Source organism: Coregonus lavaretus (genome assembly GCF_964263955.1).
Source record: "Coregonus lavaretus genome assembly, chromosome: 24".
In the NCBI taxonomy this organism is placed as follows: Eukaryota; Metazoa; Chordata; class Actinopteri; order Salmoniformes; family Salmonidae; genus Coregonus; species Coregonus lavaretus.
The window spans coordinates 41,662,668-41,683,814 of NC_140011.1; the positions used below are offsets into that span (position 1 = coordinate 41,662,668).

At 45.6% G+C, this 21,147-nt stretch overlaps 1 protein-coding gene across 1 annotated transcript in view; it reads right to left on the reverse strand.

Moving 5' to 3' along the window:
- Positions 1-4,634: 4,634 nt before the first annotated feature.
- LOC311100330 (replication protein A 70 kDa DNA-binding subunit-like) overlaps positions 4,635-21,147 on the reverse strand; it is a 121,039-nt gene continuing 104,526 nt past the window's right edge. Inside the window, exons 14-17 of the mRNA XM_084141216.1 lie at positions 16,604-16,780; positions 15,496-15,603; positions 15,303-15,389; positions 4,635-8,968 (exon numbers count right to left, since the gene is read on the reverse strand). Coding sequence (XP_083997342.1) covers positions 8,867-8,968; positions 15,303-15,389; positions 15,496-15,603; positions 16,604-16,780 — 474 coding nt within the window. The 3' untranslated portion in view covers positions 4,635-8,866. The remainder of the gene's footprint in view (positions 8,969-15,302; positions 15,390-15,495; positions 15,604-16,603; positions 16,781-21,147) is intronic.

Sequence of the window (21,147 nt, forward strand, 5' to 3'; positions counted from 1 at the left end):
TCTGTGAGGTGGGAGGCTGAAGCCAGTCTCTGTGAGGTGGGAGGCTGAAGCCAGTCTCTGTGAGGTGGGAGGCTGAAGCCAGTCTTTGTGAGGTGGGAGGCTGAAGCCAGTCTCTGTTAGGTGGGAGGCTGAAGACAGTGTCTGTTAGGTGGGAGGCTCAAGACAGTCTCTGTGAGATGGGACGCTGAAGCCAGTCTCTGTGAGGTGGGACGCTGAAGCCAGTCTCTGTGAGGTGGGAGGCTGAAGCCAGTCTCTGTGAGGTGGGAGGCTGAAGCCTGTGAGGTGGGAGGCTGAAGCCAGTCTCTGTGAGGTGGGAGGCTGAAGCCTGTGAGGTGGGAGGCTGAAGCCAGTCTCTGTGAAGTGGGAGGCTGAAGCCTGTGAGGTGGGAGGCTGAAGCCTGTGAGGTGGGAGGCTGAAGCCAGTCTCTGTGAGGTGGGAGGCTGAAGCCAGTCTCTGTGAGGTGGGAGGCTGAAGCCAGTCTCTGTGAGGTGGGAGGCTGAAGCCAGTCTCTGTGAAGTGGGAGGCTGAAGCCAGTCTCTGTGAGATGGGAGGCTGAAGCCAGTCTCTTTTAGGTGGGAGGCTGAAGCCAGTCCCTGTGAGGTGGGAGGCTGAAGCCAGTCTCTGTGAGGTGGGAGGCTGAAGCCAGTCTCTGTGAGGTGGGAGGCTGAAGCCAGTCTATGTTAGGTGGGAGGCTGAAGACAGTCTCTGTGAGGTGGGAGGCTGAAGACAGTCTCTGTGAGGTGGGAGGCTGAAGACAGTCTCTGTGAGGTGGGAGGCTGAAGACAGTCTCTGTGAGGTGGGAGGCTGAAGACAGTCTCTGTGAGGTGGGAGGCTGAAGCCTGTGAGGTGGGAGGCTGAAGCCAGTCTCTGTGAAGTGGGAGGCTGAAGCCTGTGAGGTGGGAGGCTGAAGCCTGTGAGGTGGGAGGCTGAAGCCAGTCTCTGTGAGGTGGGAGGCTGAAGCCAGTCTCTGTGAGGTGGGAGGCTGAAGCCAGTCTCTGTAAGGTGGGAGGCTGAAGCCAGTCTCTGTGAGGTGGGAGGCTGAAGCCAGTCTCTGTTAGGTGGGAGGCTGAAGCCAGTCTCTGTGAAGTGGGAGGCTGAAGCCAGTCTCTGTGAAGTGGGAGGCTGAAGCCAGTCTCTGTGAGATGGGAGGCTGAAGCCAGTCTCTTTTAGGTGGGAGGCTGAAGCCAGTCCCTGTGAGGTGGGAGGCTGAAGCCAGTCTCTGTGAGGTGGGAGGCTGAAGCCAGTCTCTGTGAGGTGGGAGGCTGAAGACAGTCTCTGTGAGGTGGGAGGCTGAAGACAGTCTCTGTGAGGTGGGAGGCTGAAGACAGTCTCTGTGAGGTGGGAGGCTGAAGAAGTAAGCAAATAAGAAACATTGAGGAAGCGTTTGATTAACGTGATGACACGCAGGCGGTGGGCTAAAAAGATCAGAGCGGTGTGTGTGTGAGTGTGTAAAATCGACTCGTCATGCTTGCGGGGCTCAGCTCTGAATGTCGCTGAGAGGCAGTCAAGCCTGCACCAGTGATGAAACTGTAAACCGGTTGAAACGGTGAACTGGTAAAACAGCACCACTGGAGTCAGGGAGTCGTGCCCCAGACAGCTTTTCCTTGAGAGACGATTCATCACAGAGACACACACAAACACAACACACACAAAACACACAACCACACACAACCACACAAAACACACACACACACACACACACACACACACACAGCACTTGGTCTTTGCAGATAACCTGAGAGGTCTAAAAGCAGTTTCAACGTTTGGTTCCTTCAGATTAAAACCATCTGTCAGATTACCTCTTCTCTGCTCTGCTCCGACTCAACAAGATCTTCTTAGTCAGATTATAATCTGTTATATATAGTATATTCGCGTATAATCTGTCACTTAATGTATGACAGTGAATGGTGGAAGGGACACAGGTGTCATGTCACACAGCCAACAGCTGTCTTATGGATAACAGAATGCATTACTTCAGTACCATCTCAATATATCAGGAGGAGGGGGAACAGAGACAGGAGGAAAGGGAACAGAGACAGGAGGAGAGGAGGAGGAGGAGAGGGAGCAGAAGCAGGAGGAGAGGGGAGACAGGAGGAGAGGGGAGGAGGAGAGGGAGCAGAGACAGGAGGAGAGTGAACAGAGACAGGAGGAGAGGGAGCAGAGACAGGAGGAGAGGGGAGGAGGAGAGGGAGCAGAGACAGGAGGAGAGGAAACAGAAGCAGGAGGAGAGGGGAGACAGGAGGAGAGGGAACAGAGACATGAGGAGAGGGAACAGAGACAGGAGGAGGGAGGCAGGAGGAAAGGGAACAGAGACAGGAGGAGAGGGAACAGAGACAGGAGGAGAGGGGAACAGAGAGGAGGAGAGGGAACAGAGACAGGAGGAGGGAGGCAGGAGGAGAGGGAGCAGAGACAGGAGGAGAGGGAACAGAGACAGGAGGAGAGGGAACAGAGACAGGAGGAGAGGGAACAGAGACAGGAGGAGAGGGAATAAAGACAGGAGGAGTGGGAACAGAGACAGGAAGAGAGGGAACAGAGACAGGAGGAGAGGGAATAAAGACAGGAGGAGAGGGAACAGAGACAGGAAGAGAGGGAACAGAGACAGGAGGAGGAAGGCAGGAGGAGAGGGAGCAGAGACAGGAGGAGAGGGAACAGAGACAGGAGGAGAGGGAACAGAGACAGGAGGAGGGAGGCAGGAGGAGAGGGAGCAGAGACAGGAGGAGAGGGAACAGAGACAGGAGGAGGAAGGCAGGAGGAGAGGGAGCAGAGACAGGAGGAGAGGGAACAGATACAGGAGGAGAGGGAACAGAGAGGAGGAGAGGGAACAGAGACAGGAGGAGAGAGGCAGGAGGAAAGGGAAGAGAGGCAGGAGGAGGGGGAACAGAGACAGGAGGAGGGGGAACCGAGACAGGAGGAGAGGGAAGAGAGGCAGGAGGAGAGGGAACAGAGACAGGAGGAGAGGGAACAGAGACAGGAAGAGAGGGAACAGAGACAGGAGGAGGAAGGCAGGAGGAGAGGGAGCAGAGACAGGAGGAGAGGGAACAGATACAGGAGGAGAGGGAACAGAGAGGAGGAGAGGGAACATAGACAGGAGGAGAGAGGCAGGAGGAAAGGGAAGAGAGGCAGGAGGAGGGGGAACAGAGACAGGAGGAGGGGGAACCGAGACAGGAGGAGAGGGAAGAGAGGCAGGAGGAGAGGGAAGAGAGACAGGAGGAGAGGGAAGAGAGACAGGAGGAGAGGGAAGAGAGGCAGGAGGAGAGGGAAGAGAGGCAGGAGGAGAGAGGCTGGAGGAGTGGGAACAGAGACAGGAGGAGAGGGAAGAGAGACAGGAGGAGAGGGAAGAGAGACAGGAGGAGAGGGAAGAGAGGCAGGAGGAGAGAGGCTGGAGGAGTGGGAACAGAGATAGGAGGAGTGGGAACAGAGACATGATGAAAGGGAACAGAGACAGGAGGAAAGGGAACAGAGACAGGAGGAGAGGGAAGAGAGACAGGAGGACAGGGAACAGAGACAGGAGGAGAGGGAACAGAGACAGGAGGAGAGGGAACAGAGACAGGAGGAGAGGGAACAGAGACAGGAGGAGAGAGGCAGGAGGAGAGAGGCTGGAGGAAAGGGAACAGAGACAGGAGGAGAGAGAACAGAGACAGGAGGAGAGGGAACAGAGACAGGAGGAGAGAGGCAGGAGGAGAGAGGCAGGAAGAGAAAGGCTGGAGGAGTGGGAACAGAGACAGGAGGAGTGGGATCAGAGACATGATGAAAGGGAACAGAGACAGGAGGAAAGGGAACAGAGACAGGAGGAGAGGGAAGAGAGACAGGAGGAGAGGGAAGAGAGACAGGAGGAGAGGGAACAGAGACAGGAGGAGAGGGAAGAGAGACAGGAGGAGAGGGAACAGAGACAGGAGGAAAGGGAACAGAGACAGGAGGGAAGGGAAGAGAGACAGGAGGAGAGGGAACAGAGACAGGAGGAGAGGGAACAGAGACAGGAGGAGAGGGAAGAGAGACAGGAGGAAAGGGAACAGAGACAGGAGGAGAGGGAAGAGAGACAGGAGGAGAGGGAAGAGAGACAGGAGGAGAGGGAACAGAGACAGGAGGAGAAGGAACAGAGACAGGAGGAGAGGGAAGAGAGACAGGAGGACAGGGAACAGAGACAGGAGGAGAGGGGAACAGAGACAGGAGGAAAGGGAAGAGAGACAGGAGGGGAGGGAAGAGAGACAGGAGGAGAGGGAACAGAGACAGGAGGAGAGGGAAGAGAGACAGGAGGAAAGGGAACAGAGACAGGAGGAGAGGGAAGAGAGACAGGAGGAGAGGCAAGAGAGACAGGAGGAGAGGGAACAGAGACAGGAGGAGAGGGAACAGAGACAGGAGGAGAGGGAAGAGAGACAGGAGGACAGGGAACAGAGACAGGAGGAGAGGGGAACAGAGACAGGAGGAAAGGGAACAGAGACAGGAGGAGAGGGAAGAGAGACAGGAGGAGAGGGAAGAGAGACAGGAGGAGAGGGAACAGAGACAGGAGGAGAGGGAAGAGAGACAGGAGGAGAGGGAACAGAGACAGGAGGAGAGGGGAACAGAGACAGGAGGGGAGGGAAGAGAGGCAGACGGAAGAACATGATGGAAGATCAGAAGAGAAAGACATCAACAACTGAACAACAGAACATTTTAATCACTTCTTTCTTTTAAGAATGTTCAACATAATTCTCAGGGGGGAAACATACAAAAATTACACATTATCAAACACTCTGACGCATGTCTGCACGAACACACACACACTTGTGCACACGCACGCAGAGTGCATCCCTTCGCCTAAACAGTCTCTTGATAAAATATATTATTTTCAAAATGGTCTAAAAATGTAATAAGAACCGAATTAAAAGCAAAACAACTTCCCCCAGTATCTCTGTAAATAAGATAAGACTGTCTCTGTCTGTCTGTCTGTCTGTCTGTCTGTCTGTCTGTCTGTCTGTCTGTCTGTCTGTCTGTCTGTCCACATAATTATAAACAAAAACAGTAAGAACCAAGATCAGGTCACTTAACATAACCAAGACATTTGAGCTCCTGGTTGTAGATGTGTCCATTAACCAGAATACACATTTATTTGTTGCTGGGATTTACCGCCCCGTGCTGCCATGGCTGATGTTATTGGTGCTGTAAATGAGTGTTTAACACCTTTTCTGTCCTTGGAGTTGGTCATTTTAAGGGATTTGAATCTGGATTGGCTATCCCCGGGCCTCAGATCAATATAAGAGTATATGCATTGATTTTTTATCTGATTCAGTTGATCTCAAAACCCACATGGCTAAATGTGGAAAACCTTGGTAACTCCTCATTGATTTATTTAATTCTTACTAATAACCCCCATAAATATTTGTCTAGTGGAGTGTTTGCATATGATCTCAGTGATCATTGTCCCATAGCATGTATTAGAGATACGAAACAGCAAAATACTAATCATCATTTAAGAAGATTCATTTGAAAAAGTTTTCTCCTCAAGGGTTTTTACATTATATGTTCTACTCTGATTTAGCCACTCTCTCCTGTATTCCTGACCCTGAGTTGGCTCTAGAAAATATATCCTCCATATTTATTCCTCTGGCAGATAAACACGCCCCTTTTAAACAATTGAGAGTCAAAGATAGATCTAACCCTTGGTTTTCTTCTGAGCTAATTCAGATGAGAAATCAGGCCTTGGCCAAAGCAAGGAAAACTGACTGTAGTGGACTGGCAATCTTTCAGACAATTGAGAAACAGATGTCCTATCTTGATGAAGAAAGCTAAATCAAGTTACTTTTTAAGGTCTATCTCTGACTCTGCTGGTGATCCTTCTAAATTTTGGAAAACAGTAAATGCACTGAAGCATACAAATCCCTCTTCTTCCCTGCCTAAGCAAGTTATGTCTGACTCTGGCATTATAACTGAGAAGAATGGAATAAGTGATGTTTTTAATCATAATTTTATCTCAGTAGGTTTTTTATTTGAGAGAAACTGTGGTCAATCAACTGCACTTCCCTCTGCCAGCTTCGACGGTTAACCCGTCAACTTCTTATTTTTGTATTTTAAAAAAAAATCCCAATTGGTAGTTACAGTCTTGTCCCATCGCTGCAACTCCCGTACGGACTCGGGAGAGGCGAAGGTCGAGAGCGATGTGTCCTCCGAAACACGACCCAGTCAAGCCGCAATGCTTCTTGACACACTGCTCACTTAACCCGGAAGCCAGTAGCACCAATGTGTTGGAGGAAAGACCGTACAAGTGGCGACCGAAGTCCACGTACATGCACCCGGCCCTCCACAAGGAGTTGGTAGAGCACGATTGGATAAGGACATCCAGGCCAGCCAAACTCTTCCATAACCCGACGCTGGGCCAATTGTGTGCCGCCTCATGGGCCTCCCGGGTGCGGCCGGCTGCGACACAGCCTGGGATCGAACCCGGGTCACGGGAGGCCCAACCCGTCAACTTCTATTGTTTTCATTTCAACAATTTACTATCTGTGATGTGCTGGATGCCTTGCTTAAGATTGATGTAAAACAAATCCACTGGGGCTGATATGTTTGATCCATTTTTGCTGCAGCTCTCTGCCCCCCTGATTGCTGAATCATTAACCCATATTTTTAACCTGACGATTATATCTGGTACTATCCCCAAGGTTTGGAAGGCGGCCCATGTAATCCCCTTCACAAAGGTGATGACCCTTGCGACCTAAATAATTATCGCCCTATTTCTAAACTTTCTTGCCTAGCTAAAATATTAGAATCCTTGATTAAGTGGTCCTCTGTAGCTCAATTGGTAGAGCATGGCGCTTGTAACGCCAGGGTAGTGGGTTCGATCCCTGGGACCACCCATACGTAGAAATGTATGCACACATGACTGTAAGTCGCTTTGGATAAAAGCGTCTGCTAAATGGCATATTATTATTATTATTATTAATTCTCAGCTAATTTCTTTCTTATCTTTGAAATGTATTCTAAATGTACATCAGTTGGGTTTTAGACCAGGTCATAGCACTATCTCTGCTGCATCCCAAGGTATAAATGATGTGGTTAACTGTGTGGATAAAAGGCAACATTGTGCTGCCCTCTTCATTGACCTGTCAAAGGCTTTCGATACTGTTAATCACTCACTGCTAATTCAGAGTCTTTCCTCAATTGGCCTAGACCAGGCTACATGTTTGACATTACTTGACAGATAGGACTCAATGTTACTGATGGTGTTAAATCAGGTTTCCTGGATATTGCGAAAGGTGTCCCGCAGGGGTCGATTCTGGGTCCTGTACTTTTTACCGTTTACATTTAACAATATCGACTGTAAAAAAACTGTAACCTGCACTTGTATGCCGATGATAATGTTGTGTATGATATTGCCCCCACGGTTGACCAGGCTCTATCTGAACTACAGTCTGCCTTCACTGTATTACAGTAAAACTTGATTGAATTAGTATTGAATGCAGGTAAAACTAAGTATGTGTTGTTCTCTAGAGCGCATAACAATAACTCTGATGATTTAAGCATATGTACATTGGACGGTGTCCATATTGATCGTGTCCCTGCTTACAAATATCTGGGCATCTGGATAGATGAAAATCTGTCTTTTGAAAAGCATATTGATGAGTTAGTTAAGAAGCTGAGAATAGAAATGGGCTTCTTCTATAGAAATAGGTCCTGCCTCTTGTTAAATAGTAGAAAGCAGATTATTCAGTCAACGTTCCTATCGGTCCTAGACTATGGTGACATCATCTATATGAACGCAGCTTCATTAAAGCCGTTAGATGCAGTTTATCACAGCGCACCGCGCTTTATTACGGGTTATTACGGTTTATTACGCTTTATCAGTTTTAGTACTCATCACTGCATTCTCTACCAGAAAGTTGGTTGGCCCTCTTTGATGTCACGTATGTTGATATATTTCTATGTTTTAATTTATAAAGCCCTTTTACAAAAAGTCCCACTGTACCTAACATCTTTACTAAACTTTAGACATATGAGTTACCACACCTGGTCTCAGGGATTGTTAACTCTGGAAATTCCTTTGGTCTCTACTGAGTTAGGTAAATCAGCTTTTAGTTTCCTTGCACCTTATTTGTGGAACAATCTTCAACATTTTCTTAAATGTTTTGGTGCCTCTAGGGCAATTCAGAAAGCTGATTGAGGACCTTATTACTGATGAATGTGTTTGATGTTTATGACCGTGTTTTTCTTCTAATTGCATTTACATTAATATTGATGTGTGTATTTTCTGTAATTCATGTAATTCATCTGTAAAAGACTCCCCGATAAAATAAAGGTTAAATAAATAAATAAAATATAACATGATGCATATGTCATTTCCATTCTAACTATGAACAATGTTTACAAGGTCTTTTTACAAAAGGTCTTTGTCCAAAAGAAGTGAAAATAGTGACAAAATAAAAATGGTTGCAATTGGCTGCCATCTGATGCTACAGGCTGAGGGAACCACCCATATGTAAAATGTATGTATGACTAAGTCGCTTTAGCTAAAAGTATCTGCTAAATGGCATATATATTTATTTTGTCTGTAATCAAATGTAAATTAGATCAAATTAGATTAAAAAATAATAAAAAAATCTCTCCCCTGTTCAGTTTCTAGTCCAAAATTAAAAGGAAATGCAATCTTGTGGCTCAATTGAAACAGATCAATATATGCACCAGACAGTAACATTAGTGATGTCAGCTGGGGCTGTGTTTAAGCAGCCATTTTGTCCAGTTGAGTGTAATTCGGAGTAGGGTAAAGTTTCCCCTAGACACTGATCTTGGGTCAGTTTAGCCTTTTTTCCCCAATAATGGTTAATGTTTGGATTGGGGGAGGGGAAGCTGATCCTAAACCTGCACCTAGGGGAAACTTCACCAAGTAACATATAATTCTTTAGGCGGCCATTTTCCTGATGTTGCTGATTAGTCTCCTGCTGTATTCTCTGTGGTCCACTGGTTTCACCTCCATCACCGTGGCCTTCACTCGGGACTCATCCTGAAACACACATTATATCGGTATTTAACCTGTGTTTGGTTAGAACCACTAGATGAAGGCTTTTCTGTAGGCTGGCAAATCAGTTTTATAACACCAGTGTTTGGTTGGTCTCTCCTGGACAGACAAATCGGCCAACACTCAAGCGAGATTTGGTCCTGAGTTGCAAAGAGTAGTGTTTTTTTTTTTGCTTAAAGATGGACAGCAATATATCTGACTCTTTCACCTTTGAAATCAAATGATAACAACTCATTATTAACACAGTAAGTTATTCAGGAAATGGCCCATTTGCAACCAGCAAAGACTCAGTTGGGTTAACTTCTGATTCACACAGTAACAGATGCAGGGGACGCGGCATAGACAACCAGCAAGACTCAGCTGGGTTGACTCCTGAATCGTCTGTAACTTTCCTATTAACTCTGATGTGATTCATCATTCCATTTAATATTTTCTCTGTGAGTGTACCTGAGGAGAGGACGCTAATTGAACGGAACGGGGGGGGGGGTCGAGGGGAAAACAAGACCACTTGACAGTCGATGACAACTAATTTAATATGATTTCATTTAATAACAATGCTCTTTAAAGGGGGCGGCCTACTGATCAGAAAGAGTGACAGCTTTTTTCATTTGACGTCTCCCACACCCACATCACTATCACAATCTACTGAAATCTATTAGTCACGCACGCACGCCGCACACACACACACACCTCCATGTAGCGATTCAATTACATGGGGGTGACAGTTACTCATTTAATTCACTTCACTTCAGACACTAATTCACTCCGTTCAGAAACACACTTATTCCATTCCATCTTCAGCACTTCTCACTTCAGAAACGATTTCTAAGACGCCAAGACACGAGTCTAAATTGGAAACGGCATTAAACGCTGTGGTGACATAACACCTTCATTAAACACCTGCTATGGTGACATAACACCTTCATAAAACACCTGCTATGGTGACATAACACCTTCACAAAATACCTGCTATGGTGACATAACACCTTCATAAAACACCTGCTGAGTTTAAAAAACTGAACCTCAGCTCACACACAGACAACATGCTGTCTAGTGTATGTATATGTCAGAATATCTCTCAATATATATGCTTGCTAGACCATTGGGACCATATGCTACTTCTATTAAGACACTAAACCAATGGGTCCATATGGTGCTTCTATTAAGACACTAGACTATCTTGAAGGAGTTCCCACATATGCTGGGCACTTGTTGGCTGCTTTTCCTTCACTCTGCGGTCCGACTCATCCCAAACCATCTCAATTGGGTTGAAGTCAGGGGATTGTGGAGGCCAGGTCATCTGATGCAGCACTCCATCACTCGCATTCTTGGTAAAATAGCCCTTACACAGCCTGCGTGTTGGGTCATTGTCCTGTTGAAAAACAAATTATAGTCCAACTAAGCCCAAACCAGATGGGATGGCATATCGCTGCAGAATGCCATGGTAGCCATGCTGGTTAAGCGTGCCTTGAATTCTAAATAAATCACTGACAGTGTCACCAGCAAAGCACCCCCACACCATAACACCTCCTCCTCCATGCTTTACGGTGGGAAATACACATGCAGAGATCATCTGCTCACCCACACTGCGTCTCACAAAGACACGGCGGTTGAAACCAAAAATCTCAAATTTGGACTCCAGATCAAAGGACACATTTCCACCGGTCTAATGTCCATTGCTCGTGTTTCTTGGCCCAAGCAGGTCTCTTCTTATTATTGGTGTCCTTTAGTAGTGGTTTCTTTGTAGCAATTCGACCATGAAGGCCTGATACACACAGTCCCCTCTGAACAATTGATGTTGAGATGTGTCTGTTACTTGAACTCTGTGAAACATTTATTTGGGCTGCAATTTCTGAGGCTGGTAACTCTAATTAACTTATCCTCTGCAGCAGAGCTAACTCTGGGTCTTCCACTCATGAGAGCCAGTTTCATCATAGCGCTTGATGGTTTTTGCGACTGCACTTGAAGAAACTTTCAAAGTTCTTGAAATTTTCCAGATAGATTGACCTTTATGTCTTAAAGTAATGATGGACTGTCATTTCTCTTTGCTTATTTGAGCTGTTCTTGCCATAATATGGACTTGGTCTTTTACCAAATAGGGCTATCTTCTGTATACCTACCTTGTCACAACACAACTGATTGGCTCAAACGCATTAAAAAGGAATGAAATTCCACAAATTAACAAGGCACAACTGTTAATTGAAATGCATTCCAGGTGACTACCTCATGAAGCTGGTTGAGAGAATGCCAATAATGTGCAAAGCTGTCATCAAGGCAAAGGGTGGCTATTTGAAGAATCTCAAATGTAAAATATATTTTGATTTGTTTAACACGTTTTTTGGTTACTACATGATTCCATATGTGTTATTTCATAGTTTTGATGTCTTCACTATTATTCTACAATGTCAAAAATAGTAAAAATAAAGAAAAACCCTGGAATGAGTAGGTGTGTCCAAACATTTGACTGGTACTGTATATATGAACAGCTAACAAGCCTTATATAGTCTGTCTCTTTATTTATTTTGTATTCATATTTTTTATGGATCCCCATTAGTTCCTGCCAAGGCAGCAGCTACTTTTCCTGGGATCCAAACACATTAAGGCACTTACATTACATATAAAACAAAATATAAAACAGTGCATCATACAACATCATTACACCACTATATATTTACAATACGAAAAGCATAATACAACAATATTACAATGTACGTGTGTGTAGAGTGTGTGCGTATGCGTGTGTCTGTGCCTGTGTGTGTTTCTCTTCACAGTCCCCGCTGTTCCATAAGGTGTATTTTTATCTGTTTTTTAAATCTGATTCTACTGCTTGCATCAGTTACCTGATGTGGAATAGAGTTCCATGTAGTCATGGCTCTATGTAGTACTGTGCGCATACCATAGTCTGTTCTGGACTTGGGGACTGTGAAGAGACCTCTGGTGGCATGTCTCTGTATAGATGAACAGCTAACACGCTTTATATATTCTGTCTCTGTATATATTAACAGCTAACAAGCCTTATATATTCTATCTCTGTATATATTAACAGCTAACAAGCCTTATACAGTGGGGAAAAAAAGTATTTGGTCAGCCACCAATTGTGCAAGTTCTCCCACTTAAAAAGATGAGAGAGGCCTGTAATTTTCATCATAGGTACACGTCAACTATGACAGACAAATTGAGAATTTTTTTTCCAGAAAATCACATTGTAGGATTTTTAATGAATTTATTTGCAAATTATGGTGGAAAATAAGTATTTGGTCACCTACAAACAAGCAAGATTTCTGGCTCTCACAGACCTGTAACTTCTTCTTTAAGAGGCTCCTCTGTCCTCCACTCGTTACCTGTATTAATGGCACCTGTTTGAACTTGTTATCAGTATAAAAGACTCCTGTCCACAACCTCAAACAGTCACACTCCAAACTCCACTATGGCCAAGACCAAAGAGCTGTCAAAGGACACCAGAAACTAAATTGTAGACCTGCACCAGGCTGGGAAGACTGAATCTGCAATAGGTAAGCAGCTTGGTTTGAAGAAATCAACTGTGGGAGCAATTATTAGGAAATGGAAGACATACAAGACCCCTGATAATCTCCCTCGATCTGGGGCTCCACGCAAGATCTCACCCCGTGGGGTCAAAATGATCACAAGAACGGTGAGCAAAAATCCCAGAACCACACGGGGGGGGGGGCCTAGTGAATGACCTGCAGAGAGCTGGGACCAAAGTAACAAAGCCTACCATCAGTAACACACTACGCCGCCAGGGACTCAAATCCTGCAGTGCCAGATGTGTCCCCCTGCTTAAGCCAGTACATGTCCAGGCCCGTCTGAAGTTTGCTAGAGTGCATTTGGATGATCCAGAAGAGGATTGGGAGAATGTCATATGGTCAGATGAAACCAAAATATAACTTTTTTGTAAAAACTCAACTCGTCGTGTTTGGAGGACAAAGAATGCTGAGTTGCATCCAAAGAACACCATACCTACTGTGAAGCATGGGGGTGGAAACATCATGCTTTGGGGCTGTTTTTCTGCAAAGGGACCAGGACGACTGATCCGTGTAAAGGAAAGAATGAATGGGGCCATGTATCGTGAGATTTTGAATGAAAACCTCCTTCCATCAGCAAGGGCATTGAAGATGAAACGTGGCTGGGTCTTTCAGCATGACAATGATCCCAAACACACCGCCCAGGCAACGAAGGAGCATTTCAAGGTCCTGGAGTGGCCTAGCCAGTCTCCAGATCTCAACCCCATAGAAAATCTTTGGAGGGAGTTGAAAGTCCGTGTTGCCCAGCGACAGCCCCAAAACATCACTGCTCTAGAGGAGATCTGCATGGAGGAATGGGCCAAAATACCAGCAACAGTGTGTGAAAACCTTGTGAAGACTTACAGAAAACGTTTGACCTGTGTCATTGCCAACAAAGGGTATATAACAAAGTATTGAGAAACTTTTGTTATTGACCAAATAGTTATTTTCCACCATAATTTGCAAAAAAATCATTAAAAATCCTACAATGTGATTTTCTGGAAAAAAAATCTCATTTTGTCTGTCATAGTTGACGTGTACCTATGATGAAAATTACAGGCCTCTCTCATCTTTTTAAGTGGGAGAACTTGCACAATTGGTGGCTGACTAAATACTTTTTTCCCCACTGTATATTCTGTCTCTGTATATATTAACAGCTAACAAGCCTTATATAGTCTGTCTCTGTATATATGAGCAGCTAACAAGCCTTATATAGTCTGTCTCTGTATATATGTCTGTATAAACTATACCACTAGTCCAGGGTAATTCAACTATATTGTTACGGGGGCCAGACATTTTCTACATGGGATTACTCTTCCTAGAACCAGTATAAAAAAACAATGAACAAACACAATTATAATCTTATGAAGCACTTTTATTAAAATTAAATGTTGCTCAAAGTTAATTTTAAGTGCTTTAACATTAGCCTAATTCAGTGCATCACATTGTTTAAATAATGGAACACTTTTGTCATTATAACACAGTTGACCTCCATCACATTAATTATTTTCTACTTTCCTGTCCGTTTTACATACATAGCTTCACCTTTTGTTTTTATTTACACACGGCATATCTCAGTTGACTAGCCTTTGCGGAGAAGTCTCTCTCCCCCCGCAACAGTAGAGAACGGGACCCTGTAACAAACTACACCACTTCTGTGGGGACTTAAAACTCATCAAATCTCGTTGCAAAGTTAGACCGAAAGCTATCTAAAAACTCTGACATCTTCGGGAGTGATCTGTACTGATGATGACTGAAGATAGTTGCGCAAGTGAAATGGAGCGTTTTGTTTGGGCTCAAATCAGAGAAGAAAATAACATAAATGTTGTAAAATAAGTACGTTTTTCAATCATGTCAAAACATGTTTTATCCCTCCCCTGTTTTCCAAATTAAGTCCATTCAATTGAGTGAAGATGTCAAAAAAAAAAAAAAAAAAAAACATCTGATAAGAACTCCACATCAAGCATTTTCGCTAGATACATGTTGGCTTTCTTGTAATTAATAATTAATCATTATTGCAATCGCAGTGGAAAGCAACTATCTCCTCCGCAAAGCTCACATACTCTCTTGACAGTATTGTTACCCTTGCTTAGCCAACCAACATCATTATGTAAAAGTGGAGCGATGTTGCAGGGTAGATGTTGATCGGATAACTGAGTCCATGGTGTTTTCTAACTCACCGCTAAGTTAAGTGCTCATCCGATAGACGGGCAGAGATACCCTGTACCCCTGTTAGCAGCTCCGATTGGCTGTAACTGGTATTTTGGGTGATATTGATCGACAGCACTTAATGGGCGGGACTACAGGAAAACATATTCTCCCATTGGAGAATATTGAACGAGGGCTCCTTTTTGCACTAAACATAGCATTTATTTTAATGTTCAGAATTGACCAAAGGGCAATTCTAAACTAATAAACAGGCCGGATCTGGCCCACGGGCCGCAAGTTGAATATCCCTGTACTAGACCATTGGGTCTCTATGGTAACGTGCTGCTTGTATTAGCAGCTAATTAGCCTTTCATTAATTAAGCTAACGAGGATTAGATGGCCAATTACAAACAGTAATTGGTAGCTAATTAAGAGAAATGAATGCATTACTGGCTTTGTTTGGTTGTATTCCCTAAGTGCTGACCACAGAATAAGATTCTGCTTCTATGGTAATGGCCCAATCTGTATGGCTGTGTGTGTGTGTGTGTGTGTGTGTGTGTGTGTGTGTGTGTGTGTGTGTGTGTGTGTGTGTGTGTGTGTGTGAGTGTGTGTGTGTGTGTGTGTGTGTTTCTAGACGTGTGTGTACTCACATTGTAAATCTCCAGCTTGACTCTGTTGCGGAAGATGTGTGTGGTGAAGTTGACCTTCTGGAACACCTCGTCAAACGCTGCCTCATCCTGACAGACAGGGGAAAGGTTCAGAGTGTGTGTGTGTGTTTGTGTGTGTGTGCGTGAGAGAGAGCGAGACAGACAGTGTGTGTGCGTGCGTGTGTGTACGTCTCACCGTATCTTTAAGCTGGCCCAGAGTCTCTGAGTTGTGACCCAGAATGCTCTCTGCTGTCTCCTGGAAACACGTCACCCACTGGTTATCACTGAAGTCTGCTATGATAGCCTGGAGAGGAGAGAGAGGGAGGGAGGGAGGGAGGGAGGGAGAGAGGGAGGGAGAGATAGAGGGAGAGATGTAGGGAGAGAGGGAGGGAGAGATGGAGGGAGAGAGAGAGGGAGGGAGGGAGGGAGAGAGCGAGGGGGAGAGGGAGGGAGAGATGGAGGGGGAGAGGGAGGGAGAGATAGAGGGAGAGATGGAGAGATAGAGGGAGAGATGGAGAGATGGAGGGAGAGAGGGAGGGAGAGATGGAGGGAGAAAGAGGGACAGAGAGAGAGATGGAGGGAGAGAGGGAGAGATAGAGATGGAGAGAGAGACAGCGTGAGTGTCGAATGTGTTTCTGTGTCGTGTAAGTGCTCTTCAGTGTATGTGCTCAGTGTTTTATACACTGAGTGTACAAAACATTAAGAACACCTGCTCTTTCCATGACATAGACTGACCAGGTGAAAGCTATGATCCCTTATTGATGTCACTTGTTAAATCCACTTCAATCAGTGTAGATGAAGGGGAGGAGACAGGTTAAAGAAGGATTTTTAAGCCTTGAGACAATTACGACATGGATTGTGTATGTGTGCCATTCAGAGGGTGAATGGGCAAGACAAAATATTTAAGTGCCTTTGAACGGGGTATGGTAGTAGGTGCCAGGCGCACCGGTTTGTGTCAAGAACTGCAACGCTGCTGGGTTTTTCACGCTCAACAGTTTAACGTATGTATCAAGAATGGTCCACCACCCAAAGGACATCCAGCCAACTTGACACAACTGTGGGAAGCATTGGAGTCAACATGAGCCAGCATCCATGTCGAACACTTTCGACACTTTGTAGAGTCCATTCCCCGATGAATTGAGGTTGTTCTGATGGCAAATGGGGGGGTGCACCTCAATATTAGGAAGTTGTTCCTAATGTTTGGTACACTCAGTGTATGTCTGCCCTGTATGTGTGTCTGCCCTGTATGTGTGTCTGCACTGTATGTAGGTGTATGTGTGTGTGTGTGTGTGTGTTGCACTCACAGACAGTATGAGGCAGTATTTGTAGTTGGGGAATTCTTTGTTACACTTCTCACAGTGGTAGAGTCCATTTTGTTGGTCTATCACCTTCTTCTTACAGTCTGTAGTGGGACAGGCCTGGTACAGACAGCTTTCCTTACGACTAAACAACACTGTGGCTACACAGCTGAAATACTCTGCCTGTAGAGAGGGAGAAGGGAGGGAGAGAGAGAGAGAGAGAGACAGACACAGAGAGAGACAGACACAGAAAGAGACAAAGAGAGACACAGAGAGAGAGACAGAGAGAGAGAGAGAGAGAGAGAGAGAGAGAGAGAGAGAGAGAGAGGGGTGAGAGGAGAAAGGTGTAGAGGCAGTTGAGAAAGAGGGAGAAAAACAGTACAGATGGAAAAGGAGAGAGAGAGGATGAAGGGCGGGATGGAGGGAGGGAGGAAGGGATGGATGGGGGGTGGAGGGAGGGATGGAGGGATGGATGGAGGGGGGTAGAGGGAGGGAGGGATGGAGGGAGGGAGGAAGGGATGGATGGGGGGGTGGAGGGAGCGATGGAGGGAGGGATGGAGGGGGGGTGGAGGGAGGGAGGGATGGAGGGAGGAAGGGATGGATGGGGGGTGGAGGGAGGGATGGAGGGAGGGATGGATGGGGGTTGGAGGGAGGGAGGGATGGAGGGAGGATGGGGGTTGGAGGGAGGGAGGGATGGAGGGAGGATGGGATGGATGGGGGTGGAGGGAGGGATGGAGGGATGGAGGGAGGCGAGAGGAGAAAGGGAAAAGGAGAGAAAGGGAGCAAGCGAGAACAAGAGGACGACAAAAAGAGAAAGAGAGAGAGACACAGAGAGAGAGAGACAGAGAGACACAGAGAGAGACAGACACAGAGAGAGACAGACACACAGAGAGAGACAGAGAGACACAGAGAGAGACAGACACAGAGAGAGACAGACACAGAGAGAGACAGACACAGAGAGAGACACAGAGAGAGAAACAGAGAGACACAGAGAGACACAGAGAGAAATGGTTGTAAATGTGAGAGATAAACTTTTCTGGTTATGAATTTCAATTGCAGCACACAAGCAGTCGAAGCCAATGTCATTATAAAGCAGAACCTTGGTAAATTATGTGCATGTGTCTCTGCAGTTGTATGTGAATGTGTGTGTGCCCGCATGTGTGTATGTGTGTTAGGTTGGTATAATTTATGGCGATATTAGCACCTAAGGCGTGAGCGAGGACAAAAGGAGATGGTAATGAAGTAGGATCAAGTCTATTGTCTCCTAGCTGGATGCCTGGCAGAGAAACAGGAAATTACCATACAGTTAAATACCAGGGACATGCCTGGCAGAGAAACAGGACATTACCATACAGTTAAATACCAGGGATATGCCTGGCAGAGAAACAGGACATTACCATACAGTTAAATACCAGGGATATGCCTGGCAGAGAAACAGGACATTACCATACAGTTAAATACCAGGGATATGCCTGGCAGAGAAACAGGACATTACCATACAGTTAAATACCAGGGACATGCCTGGCAGAGAAACAGGACATTACCATACAGTTAAATACCAGACAGGAAAGTCAGGAGAACATCAGTCAGGGGACGTGTACACACAAATGTATGTATGTATGTATGTATGTATGTATGTATTCTTTCTTTCTTTCTTTCTTTCTTTCTTTCTTTCTTTCTTTCTTTCTTTCTTTCTTTCTTTCTTTCTTTCTTTCTTTCTTTCTTTCTTTCTTTCTTTCACGCACTGTACACACACACACACACACACACACACACACACAAAGACGGCATTCAACATTGAGACTAAACTAAAGAGGTGGGACCAGTACCTACAGTTTAAAGGTGTGTGTGTGTGTGTGTGTGTGTGTTATATCTCTAAGTCTCACTATAATCATCCTGTGTGTCTCCAGTCTGCTGCCCTACTTTAGTTTCTCACTGAGACACACCAGGAGCTGACTCCTGCTGGAGACAAGTACTGAAGGAAGAGTCAAGTACTGAAGGAAGAGACAAGTACTGAAGGAAGAGACAAGTACTGAAGGAAGAGACAAGTACTGAAGGAAGAGACAAGTACTGAAGGAAGAGACAAGTACTGAAGGAAGAGACAAGTACTGAAGGAAGAGACAAGTACTGAAGGAAGAGACAAGTACTGAAGGAACAGACAAGTACTGAAGGAAGAGACAAGTACTGAAGGAAGAGACAAGTACTGAAGGAAGAGTCAAGTACTGAAGGAAGAGACAAGTACTGAAGGAAGAGACAAGTACTGAAGGAAGAGACAAGTACTGAAGGAACAGACAAGTACTGAAGGAAGAGACAAGTACTGAAGGAAGAGACAAGTACTGAAGGAAGAGACAAGTACTGAAGGAAGAGACAAGTACTGAAGGAAGACAAGTACTGAAGGAAGAGACAAGTACTGAAGGAAGAGACAAGTACTGAAGGAAGAGACAAGTACTGAAGGAAGAGACAAGTACTGAAGGAAGAGACAAGTACTGAAGGAAGAGTCAAGTACTGAAGGAACAGACAAGTACTGAAGGAAGAGACAAGTACTGAAGGAAGACACAAGTGCTGAAGGAAGAGACAAGTACTGAAGGAAGAGACAAGTACTGAAGGAACAGACAAGTACTGAAGGAAGAGACAAGTACTGAAGGAAGAGATAAGTACTGAAGGACGAGACAAGTACTGAAGGAAGAGACAAGTACTGAAGGAAGAGACAAGTACTGAAGGAAGAGACAAGTACTGAAGGAAGAGACAAGTACTGAAGGAAGAGACAAGTACTGAAGGAATAGTCAAGTACTGAAGGAACAGACAAGTACTGAAGGAAGAGACAAGTACTGAAGGAAGAGACAAGTACTGAATGAAGACACAAGTACTGAAGGAAGAGACAAGTACTGAAGGAAGAGACAAGTACTGAAGGAAGAGACAAGTACTGAAGGAACAGACAAGTACTGAAGGAAGAGACAAGTACTGAAGGAAGAGACAAGTACTGAAGGAAGAGACAAGTACTGAAGGAAGAGACAAGTACTGAAGGAAGAGTCAAGTACTGAAGGAACAGACAAGTACTGAAGGAAGAGACAAGTACTGAAGGAAGAGTCAAGTACTGAAGGAAGAGACAAGTACTGAAGGAAGACACAAGTACTGAAGGAAGAGTCAAGTACTGAAGGAAGACACAAGTACTGAAGGAAGAGTCAAGTACTGAAGGAAGACACAAGTACTGAAGGAAGAGTCAAGTACTGAAGGAACAGACAAGTACTGAAGGAAGAGTCAAGTACTGAAGGAAGAGACAAGTACTGAAGGAAGAGACAAGTACTGAAGGAACAGACAAGTACTGAAGGAACAGACAAGTACTGAAGGAAGAGACAAGTACTGAAAGAAGAGACAAGTACTGAAGGAAGAGTCAAGTACTGAAGGAAGAGACAAGTACTGAAGGAAGAGACAAGTACTGAAGGAACAGACAAGTACTGAAGGAAGAGACAAGTACTGAAGGAAGAGACAAGTACTGAAGGAACAGACAAGTACTGAAGGAAGAGACAAGTACTGAAGGAAGACACAAGTACTGAAGGAAGAGACAAGTACTGAAGGAAGAGACAAGTACTGAAGGAAGAGACAAGAGTGTGTATTTATGTTTGTGTGTATGTGTGTTATACGAGCATGTGTGTGTGTGTGCACAAGGGTGTGTGTGTGTGTGGTTGTGTGTGTAGGTGTGTGTGTGTGTGGTTGTGTGACAGGTACAAGTGAAGAGGTAAGGGGAAGGTGTGTGTGTAGCTTTCTATGTTCTCAGTCTGATAGACAGGGACTGCGTGAGTAGACAGGGATTGACGTGAGTAGACAGGGACTGACGGGAGTAGACAGGGACTGACCTGAGTAGACAGGGACTGACACAGTGAGTAGACAGGGACTGACACAGTGAGTAGACAGGGACTGACACAGTGAGTAGACAGGGACTGACACAGTGAGTAGACAGGGACTGACCTGAGTAGACAGGGACTGACCTGAGTAGACAGGGACTGACACAGTGAGTAGACAGGGACTGACACAGTGAGTAGACAGGGACTGACACAGTGAGTAGACAGGGACTGACACAGTGAGTAGACAGGGACTGACCTGAGTAGACAGGGACTGACACAGTGAGTAGACAGGGACTGACACAGTGAGTAGACAGGGACTGACCTGAGTAGACAGGGACTGACCTGAGTAGACAGGGACTGACACAGTGAGTAGACAGGGACTGACACAGTGAGTAGACAGGGACTGACACAGTGAGTAGACAGGGACTGACCTGAGTAGACAGGGACTGACACAGTGAGTAGACAGGGACTGACACAGTGAGTAGACAGGGACTGACGTGAGTAGACATGGACTGACGTGAGTAGACAGGGACTGACGTGAGTAGACAGGGACTGACACAGTGAGTAGACAGGGACTGACACAATGAGTAGACAGGGACTGACACAGTGAGTAGACAGGGACTGACACAGTGAGTAGACAGGGACTGACACAGTGAGTAGACAGGGACTGACACAGTGAGTAGACGGACTGATACAGTGAGTAGACAG